This window comes from Hemitrygon akajei, chromosome 24, assembly GCF_048418815.1.
Source record: "Hemitrygon akajei chromosome 24, sHemAka1.3, whole genome shotgun sequence".
In the NCBI taxonomy this organism is placed as follows: domain Eukaryota; kingdom Metazoa; phylum Chordata; class Chondrichthyes; order Myliobatiformes; family Dasyatidae; genus Hemitrygon; species Hemitrygon akajei.
The window spans coordinates 24,223,021-24,242,308 of record NC_133147.1 but is presented as its reverse complement, the minus strand read 5'-3'; the positions used below and the strand labels follow the sequence as shown (position 1 = coordinate 24,242,308).

The 19,288-nt window shown below is 50.6% G+C and overlaps 1 protein-coding gene across 1 annotated transcript; it reads left to right on the top strand.

The window, feature by feature from the left end:
* Positions 1–173: 173 nt before the first annotated feature.
* On the top strand, positions 174–19,234 carry timm17b (translocase of inner mitochondrial membrane 17 homolog B (yeast)). Its single transcript, XM_073028581.1, has 6 exons — positions 174–332; positions 8,031–8,130; positions 10,488–10,551; positions 11,150–11,278; positions 18,341–18,451; positions 18,976–19,234. The coding sequence occupies exons 1-6, from the start codon at positions 307–309 to the stop codon at positions 19,053–19,055; spliced, it is 510 nt and encodes a 169-aa protein (XP_072884682.1). The 5' UTR covers positions 174–306; the 3' UTR covers positions 19,056–19,234.
* Positions 19,235–19,288: the final 54 nt, after the last annotated feature.

Genomic DNA, 19,288 nt, shown 5'->3' with positions numbered 1-19,288 from the left:
GTCATCCAATCAGAACAAGAGAACGAAACCACTTCAGCAACATGTACAGAATGTTTGACGAGCAAACACGAGTTTCGCACGATGAAAGGCATTCTTATTTTCTGCAGAAATCGCATTCACTGAGGAATTGCGTCACCTGACACGTCTGACGTAATAACCTGACGTAATCAGTCGTTCGACCTGACGTTTTGGGCGGGAGAGTCTGCGCCGTGACGCCCGGCAGGGAGGGGCACGTGACAAGAAGCGGAGTCGTCGCTCTGTCGTCACCAGGCGGCGGCGGGGAGAGCCCGTCGGCCGCGGAGCGACATGGAGGAGTACGCCCGCGAACCATGGTACGGTGCCGGGATGCGGGCAGTGCGGATGGGGGGGGAGGCCCATCGGCAGTGGTGGCGAGGTTACGGGGGTTGGCGGTCTTGCGTTGAGGGGGTGGAACGCTTTGCGCCTGCGTAGACAGCGGATAGCAAGGAATATGTCACGTGATGTCCCTCGCAGGGAGCTAAACCACGTGGTCACCTGCTATCCGAGGACGTTGGTAGTGTCAGGTGATCCGGACAGCCCATGACTTTATTATCAAAGTACTAATAGGTCAGCATATACGAACATCTTACCGGAAAATAAATAGAATTTATGCAAAGAACATAAACTGAGAAAGAGCCAATGTGCCAAAACGAAGACAAATTCTAAATAATGCTGATGGCATGATTTGTTCTCAGGTGACATGGTTAAATCGGTCGGGTAGAGTCCGTGGGAAGTGAAATGGTGAATGTTTCCCCTCCAGACTGAGAGGGAACCCAAAACAAGATGGTTCCTAATATTGGGTGCTTTGGGCAGCAGGGCACGGGCTGTCCTGAGGATCCATGCTCATTCTCATCTAACCCATGGTTGATGGAGATTTTCCCAAAGAGTGGAATTCTCTGCCCAATGAAGCAATGGAGGCTACCTCAGTAAATATATTTGTCAAGGTCGGGTAGATTTTTGCATAGTAGGGGAATTAAGGGTTATGGTGAAAAGGAGGGTAGGTGGAGATGAGTCCACGGTCAGATCAGCCACGATCTTATTGAATGGCAGAGCAGGCTCGACAGGCCAGATGGCCGATTCCTGCACCTATTCCTACCCTTTCCCATGGGGCAGGAGAAAGAAAACTGAAATCATGTACCGCCAGGCTCGAGGATAGCTTCTACCCCGCTGTTATTGTGACCCATCTCCCTCCATTCACTGCACTCATGTGTCTGTATAACAGCCACTTGAATCAGAATCAGGTTTCATATCATCAGCATGTGTCATGGTTGGTGCGTGGCCTAGTGGATAAGGCATGGGTCTAGTGATCTGAAGGTCACTGGTTCGAGCCTCAGCTGAGAGCGCGTTGTGTCCTTGAGCAAGACACTTAACAACACATTGCTCTGCGATGACACCGGTGCCAAGCTGCTTGGGTCCTAGTGCCCTTCCCTTGGACAACATCGGTGGCATGGAGAGGGGATGGCTCGCTGCACGGGAAACTGCCAGTCTCCCATACAACCCTGCCTAGGCCTGCACCCTGGTAACCTTCCAAGGCGCAAATCCATGGTCTCACGATACTAATGGATGCCTATTTTTCTATTTCTTATTTATGTGTCGTGAAGTTTTTAACTTCGCACCAGCAGTACAATGCAATACATTATAATATATAAAGAAAGGAATAAATAAGTAAAGCAATTACAAGAGCTATATATATATATGTATATTAAATAGATTATAAATAGTACAAAACAAATATATAACGTACAAACATGAGGTGGTGCTTGTGGGTTCAATGTCTGTTTAGGAATTGGATGGCAGAGGGGAAGAAGCTGTTCCTGAATCGCTGAGTGCGTGCATTGAGGCTTCTGTACCTCCTCCCTGATGGTAACAGTGAGAAGAGAGCATGTGCTGGGTGATGGGGGGTCCTTAATAATGGACTCCACCTTTCTGAGGCACCTCTCCTCAAAGATGTCAAGGATACTACGGAGGCTAGTGCCCAAGATGGAGCTGACTAATTTTACAACTTTCTGTAGCTTTTTTCAGTCCTGTGCTGTAGCCCTCCCCCACAATGTTTCCTCCCATGGTCCAAAGACACATTGGTTGCTAGGTTAATTGGTCATTGTAAACTGTCCCGTGGTGAGGTTAGGGTTAAATCAGGGTGGCATGGCTGGAAGGGCCTATTCTATGCAGTGTCACAATAAAATAAAAACTGTTTAAAGTCTCTATCACAGGGGTTCCCAACATTTTTTTATGCCATGGATCCCTACTGTTAACCGAGAGGCCTGTGGACCCCAGGTCGGGAATCCTTTCCCATCGTATCTGCATCTAACACCATCCTTGGCAGCACATTCCCAGTACTGACCGCTCTGTGTTTTAAAAAAAAAACTTGCCCACATATCTCCTTGGAAATCACTCCCCTCACCTTAAACCTATGCCCTTTTCTACTTCAACTTTCGATCCTGGGTCAAAAATACTAGCTATCTGTCCGCATAATTTTAAGGACTTTATCAGGTCTCCCATCAGCCTCCGACGTGCCAGAGTAAACTACCTTCGTTTGTCTGACCTCTCCTGATCGCTCATCCAGGTATCATCGCTCTCCAATCCAGGCAGCACCCTCTCCAAAGCCTCCCAAATGCGGCCTGCCGGAAGTTTTGCAAAGCTGCGTCATAAATTCCAGACCCAGACCACCGCTGTTCACGGATCTCCAGATGGAATTAGAGTTCTCAGTCACTGCCTTCTTCTGTGGGCAAGCCAGTTCTGGATCTAAATGGCCGAGTCACGGTGGATCCCGTGCACTTTAATCTTCTCAATGAGCCAACACCACGCTAAGCCAGTGATGTTGTGTCTCTCCATAAACTGAGGTATATCCCATCAGGCCCTGAACTCTTTAAGTGAACCTACTCCTATGTCTGAGTGGAGGTGTAAGATGCTCCTTCCCTCCGCTAGCCCTGGGCAAGGCGTAGCACCTGCTTAGCCACCCGATCAGGGTCACGTGAAGCCATGGGGGCAGGTGGTGGATCGTGGTACGAGCAGCCGGTGCAGAACACAAGTCCTGTTTATGCGACCACTGACGCCAGGCAGACAATCTCTGAAGAGTATTGATAATGGCCGGGGTCACCCATCTTGTAAAGACACTGCCCAGAAGGGGGCAGTGGCAAACCACTAACGTAGAAAAATTTGCCAGAAACAAACCTGGATAGATCATGATCGCCCATGTCTTACGACACGGCGCATAACAAGTTACATGTACTGTTGTGCACCTTGGTCTGGAGGAGCGTTGTTTCATTTGTCTGTATACATGTGTACAGTTGAATGACAATAACGAACGGACACTTATCTCCTCTATCTCACGATGCTCTGGCATACTAGCATGCTCCACTGATCTCATTATCCTCCATGTCCTCGCACCGACACAAGATCCTCATTTCCAACCTCATCAACATACTCTGCCAACCCAAGTTTCCCCAACCTCTTCCTCGTAGGTCACACTCTCTCATCCACACGGCATCCTGGTGAACCTCTTGTGCCCCCCTCTCCAAAGCCTCCACATCCTTCACATAACGGGGCGAGCAGAATACTTTGTAAGTGTGGTCTGACCAAAGCTGTATACACCTGCAACGTGATTACTGTTATACCCATTGCTCTGACCAATGAAAATGAGTGTGACATTTGTCCTCTCCTACTCGATCTACTTGGAGCTGTGGACCTGGACCCCAGTGTCCCTCTGTTCCTCAGTGCTGTTGAGACTCCTGCTGTTGACTGTATGTTTTTCCCTTCCGCTTGACGTCCCAAAATGCAGCATCTCACACTCTGACCCAGGACATGCTCTCTTCTCATTGCTGCTATCAGGAAGGAGGTACAGGAGCCTCAGGGCTCACAGCTCCAGGTTCAGGAGTAGTTATATTTGTAAGTGTAAACAAAGTCACCAGAGAGACACTGAAGCTAGTGGATATAGAAGTTTATTCAGTGAAATGAGCACCAGGCATCATATTGAGACACTCTTGGAACAACAGGCCTGCTCGCCTCAATGTTACATGACATTTTCATCTTTTAAAGATCAAAGATAGCGGTAGGACAATTCGATAGTTACAATGGATCTACGGTGCTTCCTTTGAATTACATATAATTTTCAGCCACATCCGTCTTCACACCCACACTCCAGACACCCGAAATGAATGTAAATTCCCACCGGCTCTGGATTGCATTCATGCACGTGCAGACGTCTCAGGTTAAATGGAATGTTTCCCCAAAAGGCAGCATTGTTCTGAGTTGCAGTTTAAATTCAATCTACAATCCATGTTCAGGTCTGAAGACTGGCTGCTATTAAGATTGGTATTTGCTATAAACCATACTCCAGAATACACCCTAACAGTTATTACCTTTCAACCATTAGGCTCTTGAACCAAAGGGTTAACTTGACTCGCCCAGTTATTGAAATGTTCCCACAGCCTATATAGACACTCTTTCAAGGACTCTAGAACTCATATTCTCAGTATTATTTATTTATTAGTATTGTTTTTTTTTGTATTTGCACAATTTGTCATCTTTTGTACATTGGTCACTTGTCACTCTTTGTTGGTGCAGTCTTCAATTGATTCTATTATGGACAGGGAGTATGCCTGTAAAAAAACGAATCTCAAACTGTCAAAATATGTACTTTGATATTAAATTTACTTTGAACATTGCCCCGTTAAACTCCGTCTGCCATTTCTCCGCCCATATCGGCAGCTGATCAATGTCCCTGATGAAGGGTCTCGGCCCGAGGCGTTGACTATTTATTCCCCTTCAGAGATGCTGCCTGTTCCTCCAGCACTTTGCGTGTGTTGCTGTGGATTTCCAACGTCGGCAGAATCTCTCGTGTCACTGATCTGTGTATGTTTTTATGCTCTCCATGTCTCCACCGATCGTGCAGTCATCAGGAACTTGCTAATCCACCCATCAGTGTGATCCTCAATCTAATTAATAGACCCATTTTTATTTTCTGGAACAGTGAGGCTAGAAGATTATGAGAGGCATAGATAGAGTAGACAACCAGTGTCTTTGTCCCAGGGTCAAACTGTCTAATGTCAGAGGGCATTTAATATGAGTGGGCACAGGTTCAAAGGATATGTGCGGGACAAGTGCTTTTATGCAGAGAGCGGTGGCTGCCTGGAACGTGCTGCCAGGAGTGGTGGTGGAGGAGTTTAAGACTATTAAAGGTACATGGGGTGTCCTGGTAGGGGTAGCATCTCTGGTGAAGGGGCTTGTCGTGTCCATTCCAGGGCAGCTCCCTCATCTTTGGTCCCCAGCAGACACTCAGCTCTCACCTGGGGCTCCAAGTAGCTGTCTGCATGTGACAGCGGCCACACCCCGGTACACCGCTTCAGGTGGCCGGCGGCCTCTTCCCAGGGACGTGCCTGTGGACTGGGCCGATGAGATCTACAGTGATTTCCAACGGCCAGGAAGGCGGTACTACGATGCGCCATGGAGCGCAAAGAACACGACAAGGTGCAGAAGACGTCATGGTCATCTGCTGTAACCGGGGAAGACCCCAGTTTATGACACTTGTTTGGACCACTGGACCTGAACTTCTGAATGGCCCAGAGCAGTGGCTTTTCCACTTTGAAACCTCTCCACTCAGGTTTCCTGTCAACGTTGGACAATGGAGAACTGCCAGACAGACAGATGTATTGAGGCAGAAGGAAACAGTTTAGTTAGATGTTTAATTTACTAGTTACAAGGAATTCCTCCCCATCACCAATCTAAAAGGACGTCCTTCTATTCTGAGGCTGTGCCCTCTGGCCCTAGACTCCCTCACTATAGGAAACATTCTCTCCTCTTATCAGATGTCACCTCTCATTCTCCTTCGCTCCAGAGGGAAAAGCCTGAGCTCGCTCAGAGTACGGGCTGTCCAATCCGTGCAGCATCTGGTAAATCCCCTCTGCACCTTCTCCAAAGCTCCCACATCCTTCCCATAATGAGGTGACCAGAAATGACCGCAATACTCCTTGTGGTCTAACTGGAGTTTTACAGAGCTGCAATGTTATTTCAACTCAATCCCCTGAATATGTAGAGAATGGAAAGATATGGAGCCTCTGTAGGTGAAAGAATGGGTTTAATTAGGTCTTTAATTGTGGTGGTGGTCTCTGATGTCTGACGATGACAGGAAATCTGTGCGGGAGAGTTTTTAAAGTGGAATAGCCATTGCTCTGGGGCAATTCCACTCTCTCGACCTCAGGTCGGTCTAGAGGTACGAACAAACGTCACAAATTGGGGTCTTCTCTGGTTGCAGTGGGTGACCGTGATGTCTCCTGTGCCTTGTCAGGCCCTTCGCTCTTCACGGAGCAATCCTAGCCTTCCTGACCATTGGATCTCACTGTAGATCTCGCCCGCCAGTCCGCTGGCGCTGACTTTGCGTGCTAGGACGGTCATGTCTCTGCCTCACCGGGGTACGAGGCTGCTGGCTACCCTCACCTGGTTTAGCCCGCTTGTCGAAGCGGTGTACCGGGGTGTGGCCGCTGTCGCGTGCAGGCGGCTACTTGGAGCTCCAGCTGAGAGCCGAGTGTCCGGTGGGGAGCAAAGGTGAGTCGGCTGCCCTAGAATGGACACAGCAAGCCCCCACACCGGAGGTGCTTCCCCCCCTCCCCCCCCGGACACCCCATACTCCCCAGGCGTTTGATTAATTCAGCCCTATGTCATGGGTTCCCATTTAAATACAGCACAGAACCGCCCTTCCAGCCCAGCAAGCCCGCCACCCAGCAATCCGCCTGTTTAACCCCAGCCTCATCACGGGACAATTTACAGTGACCAATTAATCTACTAACTGGTCTGTCTTTGGACTGTGGGAGGGAACTGGAGCACCCGGAGGAAGCCCATGCAGTCACAAGGAGAGCATACAAACTCTTTACAGACATCTTTGAATTCCGATGCCCCAAGCTGTAATAGTGTCGCGCTAACCGTTATGCTACGGAGACACCCCACCGTGGTCCTGAATTGTGCGCTTGACGTTCGTCTGTGTCATCGTTCACGTCATTTATATAGAATCACCAGCTCGCGAGCTCTCGATACTGGGTCCTAGTTCCACACCAGTAGTCACAGACTGGAGGTCATGGGTTAAGGGTGAAAGGTGAAATGTTTAAGGGGACCACGAGAGGAAGCTTCTTCACTCAGAGGGTGGTGAGAGTGTGGAGCGAGTTGCCGGGACCAGCAGTGCACGTGAGCTCGATTTCAACATGTAAGTAGAGTTTGGATAGTGCTTGGATGGGAGGGGGATGGAGGTCGACGGTCCCGGTGCAGGTTCATGGGAGTAGGCGGTTCAAATGGTTCAGCACAGACTGGATGGGCTGAAGGGCCTGTTTCTGTGCAGTGCATTATCACTTCTGTTTTCCTTCCGCAGCAGCTGCCTGACTCGCTGAGTGTTTGTGACGCTGAGGGTTGTCCACTGGTGTGTCTTTGGGGGCAGGGCTTTGAGTGTTCAGAAGGGGACTGCTCCACGATGATTGGTGGTCACATTCCTCACTGATCGTTTCCTTTGCTTCCTCCGCCCATTGCCCTCCACCCTCTCCTCTGCTCCTTCCCCCTTCACCCTTGATCTCTCTTTTCTCCTTCCTCTTCCCCTTGCACCTTACCCTATTACCCCTTATTACCTCTTATTTCCCCTTCTCTCTCCTCTCTCCCCCTGCTTCTCTCTTCTCTCCCCGCTTGCTTCCCTCTCCTCTCTCTCCCTCGTTTCTCTCTCCGTCCCTCGCTTTTCCTTCTCACGCTTTCCCCTTTAACCTCTCACTCTTGTTTCATCCGCTCCCTCTCCACATCACTTCCCTCTCTGCACTCCCCCTCCCCTTGCTTTTCCTGGTCGTCTTCCTTCCCTCTTTCCCCCTCTTGTTTTTTCCCTCCCCTCCCGCTCTCCCTCTCTTCCCCCCATCTCTTGCCTTCTCCTCCCACCTCTCTCTTGTGTCCCTCTCGTTCCCCTCTGTACAATACTTGCCCCTCCCCTTCAATCTTCTGCTGGCTCTCCCTGCATTCTTCTCCCCACCCTCTATCCCTGCTCCCTGCAGCCCCTGGCGAATCGTGGATGACTGTGGAGGGGCTTTCACCATGGGTGCCATTGGAGGAGGGATTTTCCAGTCCGTTAAAGGGTTCAGGAATGCGCCAGTGGTAAGCTGCTGTCTGTCGTCAGACCTCCAAACACGCCATCCCCTTTAATTCCTCTCTTGCTGACCCGCACCTCTTGCATCTCTTGTTGGCGGGACTCCCTCTGGCTCGTCCATATAACCATATAACAATTACAGCACAGAAACAGGCCATCTTGTCCTTCTAGTCCGTGCCGAACGCTTACTCTCACCTAGTCCCACCAACCTGCACTCAGCCCATGACCCTCCATTCCTTTGCTGTCCATATACCTATCCAATTTTTTTTTAAATGACGATATCAAACCTGCCTCTACCACTTCTACTGGAAGCTCGTTCCACACAGCTACCACTCTCTGAGTAAAGAAGTTCCCCTTTGTGTTACCCCTAATCTTTTGCCCCCAACTCTCAACTCATGTCCTCTTGTTTGAATCTCCCCCACTCTCAATGGAAAAAGGGTATCCACGTCAACTCTATCTATCCCCTCATAATTTTAAGTACCTCTATCAAGTCCCCCTCAACCTTCTACGCTCCAAAGAATAAAGACCTGACTTGTTCAACCATTCTCTGTAACTTAGGTGCTGAAACCCAGGTAACATTCTAGTAAATCTTCTCTGTACTCTCTCTATTTTGTTGACATCTTTCCTATAATTCCTGTAGGCTTCAAGCACAAATCTCCTAAAATTCCTGCTGCCCTCCCTGTCCATTCACCCCTTCTGCCAAGGGTCTCTCTCTCCCCTCTTCTCCCAGTAACCCCCTCCCACCAATGCTCTCTTGTTTACTCCACCCTCCTGCTAACATTCCCCTCCTCTCTCCTCGTATTAGCATCATTCTTCCCCCTCCCACCCCAACCCTTCTCCCAATCTACCCCTCCCACCAATACTCTCTTGTCCACTCCCTCCTCTGTCCTCATATCAGCAACACTCTACCCCACCCCTTCTCCCAATCTCCCCCTCCCACCAATCTCGTCCTTCTCTCTCCTGGCAACACCCTCCCCACCCTCCTTCCACGTCTATTGCATCCTCCGACCAATATTCTTCCTCTGCACCGTTCCCTTTCCCCTTCACCCCCATCGCTCTCCCCTTTCCCAACCTACTACTCTCCTCCTGCAAACACCCGCTATCCCAGTTCCCCCCCTCCGCCCCACATCGCCAATACACGTGGCAAGAGGCCACAGACTCAGGCAATTCCATCACGGGCACAGCCCTCTCCACCATCGAGGACATGATCACGAGGCAGTGCCTCAAGAAGGTGGCACCCAGCATTAAGGACCCTCGCCACCCAGAATGTGCCCGGTTCTCATCGCACCGTCAGGCAGGAAGTACAGGAGCCTGAAGACACACTCTCAATGTTTCAGGAATAGTCTTCCCTCCGCCATCAGATTTCAGAATGGTCCACGGACCCACGAACACTACTTCACTATTCCTCCCTTCTACTCTCAGTTAATTTTTCTAACTTACGGAGGTCTTTAAAATGTTTTGGTGCTGCTAGAAAATAACAAATTTCACGACCTGCCACTGATAATCACTGATTCTGTCCTTTCCTCTCCTTCCGCTGTCACTGCCCTCCCAACAGTCAGCACATCACGGAAACCAGCCTCCCCTCCATGGACTCTGTCCACACTTCTCACTGCAGCCAGTGTAATCAAAGACCCCCACCCACCCTGGACATTCTCCCTTCTCCCCTCCAACCATTGCCTCGTCCCATCCTATCTACCCAGATACAACACGGCTGGGTACAGCAACTGCTCTGCCCGAGACCCCAAGAAACCACAGAGAGTTGTGAAAACGGCTCAGCACGTCATGGAAACCAGCCTCCCCTCCATGGACTCTGTCTACACTTCCCTCTGCCTCAGTAAAGCATAGTCTATGACCCCCACCAGGACAATCCCTCTTCTCCCTTCTCCCGTCGGGCAGAAGATACAGAATCTTGAAAGCACATCCCACCAGGCGCGAGGACAGCTTCGACCCCGCTGTTGTAAAACTATTGAGTGGACTTCTTGTACGATAAAACAAACTAAACCTCGCATCTGCCTCGTTACGATCTTGCACCTTATCATTAACCTGCACTGCACTCTCTCTGTAACTGCGACACTCTATTCTGCATTCTGTTATTGTCTGACCTTGTTCTACCTCAAGGCACTGTGTAACGATCTGACCTGTATGAATAGTGTGCAAGACAAGCTCTTCACTGTATTCCTGTACCTGTGACAGTAACAAATCAATTCCAATACTCCCTGCACTTTGATCCCCCCTCCCTCCACAAACACTCTTCTCCCTCCCCACGTACGTTTTCTCCTTTCCACCCTCTTCTTCGCCCATCCTTGTCGTTTCTCCCCCCCACCCTCCTCCACCGGTGCTGATCTCTCTCTGTCTCCTGCCCCAGGGCGTCCGGCATCGGCTAAGAGGGAGCATCAATGCCGTCAGGATCCGGGCTCCTCAGATCGGAGGTAGGTGTTGTACGGCTGATTGAGCCTGCGATTTCCTCTCCCCCCCACCCCCGACCTTAATGTGATTTCCCCCCCAGGACTTGTATCAGATCTCTGACCTCTATCCTGAGCCTTGACTTGGCTCCCAGGACTTGAAACATTGACATTGTGCTCTGAAAATCTTAAACCAGCTCGAATCTCCCACTTGCTACCCTTCCCCAGCCTGACCCAGCTGGAACCTCTGACCTGGCCCTAGACTCAGCTGTAACCTTTGACTTGGCCTTGATCTCTATGCTCACACACCCTGACTTAGCTGTAACCTTTGGCCTGGCCATGACTTCCATGTCCACGTCCCCTGACCCAGTTGTAACCTTTGACCTGGCCCTAACCTCTACAGCCACACACCTTAACCCAGCGGTAACCCTTGAACTGGCCCGGCTGCTACATCGGCACACCCTGACCCAGCTGTAACCTTAACCTGACCCTGACTTTGAGACGTCCATGACCTCTGACCTGGGTTTGTATCAGGAAACACCTACGACCCCAGCCCTCCGAGACCACGCCCTGCGACCCGCCCTCTGCCCCCGGCGAATCATCCTGGGCTCCGGTTGTGTTTCAGGCAGCTTTGCCGTGTGGGGCGGCCTCTTCTCCACCATCGACTGCGGCCTGGTGAAGCTGCGTGGCAAGGAGGACCCCTGGAACTCCATCAGCAGCGGCGCGCTGACCGGGGCCGTGCTGGCCTCCCGCAGTGAGTAACCGCACCCTATCCCCCGTCCCCTCACTCTCCCTCATACCACAGCCACAGCGATTCACCCGGCCATGATGGAATGGCGGGACAGGCTCGATGGGCCGAATGGCCTGGTTCTGCTCCTGTGTCTTAAGTGCCTTGAGGTAGAACGAGGTAAAACAATAACAGAATGCAGAATAAAGTGTCTCAGCTACAGAGAGAGTGCGGTGCAGGTAAACGATAAGATGCAAGATCGTAACGAGGCAGATTGTGAGGTCAAGAGTCCGTTTTGTTACACAAGAGGTCCATTACTGCTGGGTAGAAGCCGTCCTTGAGCCCGGAGGGATGTGATATCTTCTGCCTAATGGGAGGGGGGAGAAGAGAGAATGTCTGGAGTGGATTGGGTCTTTGATTCTGCTGGCTGCTTTACTGAGGCAGCGCAAAGTGAAGTTTAAGCGAATACTAGACAGGTATATGGAGGAATTTAAGGTGCGGGGTTATATGGGAGGCAGGGTTTAAGGTTGGCACAACATTGTGGGCCGAAGAGCCTGTACTGCGCTATATTGTTCTATGTTCTAAAGCATATATGTCAAACTCAAGGCCCGCGGGCCAAATCCGGCCCGCGGTGGAATTATCTTTGGCCCGCGAGATAATATCTAATTACTATTAAAGCTGGCCCCAGTAATCGAAGCGCCTATGGCGTATGATATGGCTAATGCTGAGTTTATTCAGGTACCAGGTTTTCAGGGTTTTTAGTGTTTATTCGGCAGTCTTCTTCATAAGAAATGGAATTTGTAAAGTGAAACACTTTGTAGTTATAGCAGAGACTGAGACACATGAGAGCAGGCTGAAAAAACGGAGGCAACGAAAGCTGCGTTCGCACGCGTCCGACTGATCCGGCCCGCATGAAGCTGCATTTTGCTCAATCTGGCCCGTGACCTAAAATGAGTTTGACACCCCTGTAAAGTGTAGAGAGACTTCATGGGGAGGGGAGGATCATCTGCCCCATCTCTACCTCTCATCATCTTTCCTTGTGGCCCACACTCTCTAACCCACGCAGTGTCCTGGTGAATCTCTTCTGCTTCCTCTGCAAAGCCTCCATGTTCTTCCTGCGATTGGGTCGGGGGCGGGGGTACCAGAACTGTATACAGTGCTCCAGATGTTAACTGCCCAGAGCTTTACACTGTGACTTCCCGACTCTTGTACTCCACTGCCTGCGGCAAGTGTATCGTACACCTGCTCTACATCCTGCTAGGCGGAAGCAAGTTCGCAGACCCACTTAGATAAGAAGTACTTATCTAAGCACCCCCCCCACCCCCGCCAAAATCCTCCATGGCTGGGGAGGAACCATGGAGCCAAGGGAAACAAACACAGCGACCTCTTCCTAGCGGGCAAGGCTACTCAAGAGGCAGGATTCGAGACTGTTTAATGTTATTTCCAGTACTCAAGTGTAAAGGAGAACAAAATAATTGTTACTCCGGATCCGATTCAGCAGAATAAGATAAAGAACATAATAATAAAACACACAATAAATATAAATACAAGTACAATAAGATAGCTTATATACATAGATTGATAATTTGTCCATACAGTGACGCTAGGCACAGGAGTGTCTGTACGTAAGGTGACTCTTGACAGGAAATGATCAAGTTGAAAGTTCAATGTGCATTTGCTTATCAAAGTATGTCTTCAGTTTTCAACCCTGAAGTCCATCTTCCCCACAGACAGTCATGAAACAAGAACGACCCTGGAACTAACCCGCCCAAAGAAAACATCAAACCCCCTCCCCCACTGTGCAAACGATAACAAAAAAACACAAAAACGCAGAATATAAAAACACGAGATCAAAAGGTATATTTCATTACAGTTCAGCCCAAGTGACCAGAGAGTAGTGGTGGGGGGTTATTGGATGAAGGTGTTGATCAGCCTTACTGCTTGGGGAAAGTAAGTGTTTTTGAGTCTGGTGGTTCTGGCTCAGATGCCACGTAGCCTCCTCTTGAATGAAGAAGAAGAATAGCCCTTAACTCGGCAGTGGAGTTATTGGGGCACCGTCGTGACGGTGTTTCTGTAGCAAGCTGTTCTTGTTTTTACGAGGCCGAGTTGCTAGCTCGACGCTCAACCCGACTTGGATTTGAACTCGGGAACCTTTGCTCCAAAGTCCGGCGCTGATATTATTGCGCCACCAAGCAGGACATCGTCTCTAATGGGAGCGGGACAAACAGTCTATCAACAGAGTGGGTAGGATTCTTCATGATGTTACTGGCACCTTTCTGTACGTACTGTATGCCCTTGATGGAGGGTAGGCTCCTGCATTGGGCAGTTTTGACTACCTGTCGTAAATCATAACAAACTAGATTGTGAGGCCAGGAAGCCATCATGTGGTACTGAGGGTTTGGTCAATAGTCTGATAGCAGCAGGGTAGAAGCTGTCCTTGAGCCTGGTGGGACGGGCTTTCAGGCTTCTGTATCTTCTGCCCGATGGGAGAGGGTGGGGGGAGAAGAGCGAATGTCTGGGGTGGGTAAGTCTTTGATTATGCTGGCTGTATAACTGGGGTGTGTGCACTGAACCTCATCATTTCTGAAGTCAATGACCAACTCTTCTTTTTTTCATGAATCAGGTCTATAATCACTGACATATGTTATGAAACTTTGGAAATAGAATTGGTTAATTATTGTCACGTGTACCGAGATAGAGTGAAAAGCTTGACTTCAAAGTTCAAAAGTTCAAAGTAAATTTTATTATCAGAATACATAGATGTTAAAATGTGTAACCCTGAGACTCATTTTGCTGTGGGCATACTCAGCAAATCTACAGAATAGTAACCATGACAGGATCAGTGTTAGATCAACCAGAGTGCAGAAGATAAACTGTGCAAATATAAATATAAATAAATAGCAATAAATAATGAGAACATGTGATAATGAGATGGAGTGAGATCATTGATTGGGGGGACAGCACAATTAAGGGGCAATTGTGTGTAGTTCCCTTTGGTTCAGATGGTTGATGGGTAGTAACAGTTCTTGAACCTGGTGGTGAGAGTCCTGAGGCCTCCTGTGCCTTCTACCTGATGGCAGCAGCGAGAAAAGAGCACGGCCTGGCTGGGGAGGATCTTTGCTGCTTCCCTACGACAGCATTTCATGCAGATATGCCTGATGGTTGGGAGGGTGTTACCCGTGATGTGCTGGGGCAAATCCAGTAGCTTTTGCGGGATTTTCCGTTCAAAGGCATTGGTGTTCCCGTACCAGGCTGCGATGCCTGTCCACCACACATCTATTATAAGTTCGTCAGAATTTTAGATGACATGCTGAATCTCCGCAGATTCCGAAGGAAATAGAGATGGTGCTGTTCTTTCTTTGCATTTGCACTGTGCTGCGTTCAGGGCAGGTTCTCTGGAATAGTAACACCCAGGAATTCGAAGTTACTAACCCTCTCCACCTCTGATCCTCCGATGAGTACAGGCTTATGGACCATTTGTTTCCCTCTCTTGAGTTCCTTGGTCTTGCCCGACATTGAGTGAGAAGTTGCTGTTAGGGCACCACTCAGCCAGATTTTCAGTCCCCCTCCTGTATGCTGATTCATCACCACCTTTGATTCGGCGGACAGTTGATGACAGTGTTGGAGCTATGTTCAGCCACACAGACGTTAGTGTAAAGTGGGTAGAGTAGGGGCTGAGCACACAGCCCCTGTGGTGCAGAGCGCTGATGGAGATCGTGGAGATGTTGTTACCAATCTGAACTGACTGAGGTCTACAAGTGAGGAAATCCAGGAGGTACTGACCTAAGGTTTTGGAGATTCTTGACTAGTTTTGAAGGGATGATGGTATTGAATGCCAAGCTGCAGTTGACAAAGAGCATCCTGACGTCTGCATCTTTGCTAGCTGGGTGTTCCAGGGTAGAGGGAAGAGCCAGTGAGATGGCATCTGCTGTGGACCTCTTGCTCCGGTAGGCAAATTGGAGTGGATCCAAGTCTCCTCTTAGGCAGGAGCTGATAAGTTTCTTCATCAGCCTCTCAAAACACTTAAATCACTGTAGATCTAACTATAAGTGAGTGATAATCATTGAGTCGGGTTACCAGACTCTTCTTGGGCAGTGGTGTAATTGAAGCCTGCTTGAAGCAGGTGGGTACCACACAGTGCCAAAGTGAAAGGTTAAAGATCTCATTGAACGCACCAGCCAGTTAGTCAGCACAGGTCTTATTACGTGGCCAGGCATTCGCCCTTCTGAAGGCAGCCCTCACATCAGCTTCAGATACTGAGATCAAAGGATCACCAGGGGACGTAGGTGTTCACAGTGTTCCGACGGTCGAAGCGAGCCAAGAGGGCATTGAGCTGATCTGGAAGTGAATCTCTGCTGCCTCCCATGTCGCTTGATTTAACTTTGTAGGAGGTGACAGCATTCAAGCGCTGCCACAGCTGTTGAGTGTCCCTCGTTGATTCAAGTTTGATCCGGAATTCCCATTTCCCGGAGATCGTTCCTGCACCTCTTGCAGCCTTTTTAGTCTCCAGACTTGAATGCCACTGACCTGGCCCTCAGCAAGTTTCGGTTCTCATGGTTTACTCTTTGGGCAAGTACATGGAAATAGTGGGCTATTTTCTGGGTGCACGTCAATGGGACTATGCGGGGTAATAGTTTGGCACAGACTAGATGGGCTGAAGGGCCTATTTCTGTGCTTGGTATGTGCTATGACTGACGCACATTGTGAAATTTGTTGTTTGGCGGCAGCCGTAGAGTGTTGTAGTGATCTACTGCAGAATAAAGTGTAACAGCTACAGAGAAAGTGCAGTGCATGTAAGTAATCAAATGCAAGATTACAACGAGGTAAATTCCGAGGCCAAGACTCCACCTTCTCTCAGTTATCTTCTTACAGTTAACGCTGTCCTTGCTATCTCAGTATAGCTGCCAGTAACACGTATACACAGAGTCCATGGAGGGGAGGCCGCTTCCCCTGATGTGCTGAGCTGTTTAATGCTGATAAACAGGAGGTGAGGCCTTCTGGAGAAGGGTCAAAGGCAGGTTTCTGGTGCCTTAAAACCGGTCGCTTCGGGCAGATGGGGCTCGTCAGCCGTGGTTGGCAGCTCATCTAGGAGAAGGAAAACTCTGATCGCAAACCTGCACTGTACCCACTCCTGGGGAAAGCTTTGGAAGCTGAGGGATAATTATAATTACAGAGCTGGAGTCTCCACAGCAGTCCTGCGTTGAGTCCCAAACTCTGTTGGTCCCTGCCATTCCTTTGGGTTGATCAGATGCTTGGAGTTTGCGACGTGGACAGGGGCTCGCTCTCCATATCGTCCTGCCCAGGCTTCCGTCTCTAGACAGCTCGGACACATCATTCATGGCCGTCCGATGCCTTTTGGAAACACCATCGTGGACAGGACACACACTGTGAATGGCAGGGAGTATTGAGGGACAGATGGACCTCGGTGTAAAAGGGTGGGACACACTCACCGTGAATGGTGGAGAGTATTGAGGGACAGAGGGACAATAGACAGTAGATGCAGGAGTAGGCCATTCGGCCCTTCTAGCCCGCACCGCCATTCACTGTGATCATGGCTGATCATAATCAATCAGTACCCCGTTCCTGCCCTCTCCCCATATCCCTTGACCCCACTATCTATAAGAGCTCTATCTAACTCTCTCTTGAATGCATCCAGACACTTGGCCTCCACTGCCTTCTGGGGCAGAGCATTCCACATATCCACCACTCTCTGGGTGAAAAAGTTTTTCTGCATCTCTGTTCTAAATGGCCTACCCCTTATTCTTAAACTGTGGCCTCTAGTTCTGGACTCACCCATCAGCAGGAACATGCTTCCTGCCTCCAGTGTGTCCAATCCCTTAATAATCTTATATGTTTCAATCAGATCCCCTCTCATCCTTCTAAATTCCAGTGTATACAAGCCCAGTTGCTCCAATCTTTCAACATATGACAGTCCCGCCATTCCGGGAATTAACCTTGTGAACCTACGCTGCACTCCCTCAATAGCAAGAATGTCCTTCCTCAAATTTGGAGACCAAAACTGCACACAATATTCCAGGTGGGGTCTCACCAGGGCCCTGTACAGCTGCAGAAGGACCTCTTTACTCCTATACTCAATTCCTCTTGTTATAAAGGCCAGCATGCCATTAGCTTTCTTCACTGCCTGCTGTACCTGCATGTACAAGGGAGGACTGATGCGGGGAGTGTTGAGGGACAGGGAGCTCGGTGTACAAGGGAGGACTGATGCGGGGAGTGTTGAGGGACAGGGAGCTCGGTGTACAAGGGAGGACTGATGCGGGGAGTGTTGAGGGACAGGGAGCTCGGTGTACAAGGGAGGACTGATGCGGGGAGTGTTGAGGGACAGGGAGCTCGGTGTACAAGGGAGGACTGATGCGGGGAGTGTTGAGGGACAGGGAGCTCGGTGTACAAGGGAGGACTGATGCGGGGAGTGTTGAGGGACAGGGAGCTCGGTGTACAAGGGAGGACTGATGCGGGGAGTGTTGAGGGACAGGGAGCTCGGTGTACAAGGGAGGACTGATGCGGGGAGTGTTGAGGGACAGGGAGCTCGGTGTACAGCACAGGTAGATAAGGTGGTGAGGCGGACAGCATGGATACTTGCCTTCATTAGCTGGGACACAGGATATAACAGGTGGGTGGTGACGATACAACTTTATAAATCACTGGTCAGCCCACAGCTGTACAGTTCTGGTCTCCACACTATAGGAAGGAGGTGACTGCACTGGAGAGGGTACAGAGGAGATTCCCCAGGAAGGAGCATTTCAGTTACGAGGAGAGACTGCAGAGACTGGGTCTGTTCTCCCTCGGTTGGTGTGGGGAGTAGAGAGAGACCCTGAGATGGGATGAGGGTGACGTTCCTCCGAGGAGGAACACCATCCTGCAGAGTGTGGTAGGGGTGTCACTGGGAGCAGTCTAGGATGTGGGATATCCAGGTTGCAGAGGGCTCCGGGGTAGGGGATCAGTGTGGGGGCAGTGGGCCGGATGCCCCAGTGAGGGTGCTGTAATTGTGGGGATGACGAGTCAAACAGCCTACCGATGGGGAGGATTTACTCTTTGCACCTAGTCTAACAGGCGGACGCTCTGCTCCCACAGGTGGGCCCCTGGCCATGGTGGGATCGGCCATGATGGGGGGCATCCTTCTGGCTCTGATTGAGGGGGTGGGTATCCTCCTCACCCGGTACACTGCACAGCAATTCCAAAACCGTGAGTATCATCCCAGTGGGGCGGAGTGGGAGTCTGAGTGCAGGGGGGAGAGAGGAAGGGAGGGAGGGTGAGGCAATGAGAGGGAGAAGGGAGGGAAAAGGATGGAGAGGAGTGGGGGCAGGAGGAAGGCATACGGAGCGAGGTGGTGATGGCAAGTGGGAGGGGTAAGAAAAGGGGAGAAGCAGGAAGGAGTAAGAAGGGGAGAGGCAGGGTGAAGGGAAGTGGGAGGTGGTGAGGGAAGGGGAGGGTGGGATCAAGGGGGGGTGAGATGGTGAGGGAATGGGAGAGAGGTGGTGACGGGCAGAGACGGAGAGGGGAAGGGGCGGGTGGGTGTGTGGGGGGAGGGGGAGGGAGGGATCAAGGGGGGGTGAAATGGTGAGGGAATGGGAGAGAGGTGGTGACGGGCAGAGACGGAGAGGGGAAGGGGAGGGTGGGTGTGTGGCAGGTAGGGGTGGTGTCCCACCCTCACAGTGTTTCTCTCCCACCTCCTCTCTCCTCCACCCCTCCTCTTCTCTCACCCACAGCCAGCCCACCGCTTGAGGACCCCAGCCAGCTGCCCCCCAAGGACTCCTCGACCTACGGCAGCTACAACTATTACCAGTAGCCTGGGTGGTGGGGGCCAGGCGGAGCGGAGTGGAAGTGAGATACCCTCTCCTCCTCACCCCCAGCGCGAGCGAGGGGCGGCAATTCCGGCCGATCTGGTCACTCCCCTCCATGCTGGGGAGACTCACCAGAGGGAAAGGGGGAGAGGGAGGGGTACAGGAATAAAGTATTTGTCTCTTGTCTTGGTTTGTGGTTCTTTCAGAGCTGGTTCCTGGCTGCTATGGGGAGGGGCTG

Bases quoted from the DNA above. Each gene is read 5' to 3' on its own strand.
- timm17b (XM_073028581.1), top strand. From the start codon at position 307: ATGGAGGAGTACGCCCGCGAACCATG. The intron at 10,552-11,149 runs GTAGGTGTTGTA...GTTGTGTTTCAG, and splicing joins CCGGGCTCCTCAGATCGGAG to GCAGCTTTGCCGTGTGGGGC. The intron at 18,452-18,975 runs GTGAGTATCATC...TCTCACCCACAG, and splicing joins TGCACAGCAATTCCAAAACC to CCAGCCCACCGCTTGAGGAC.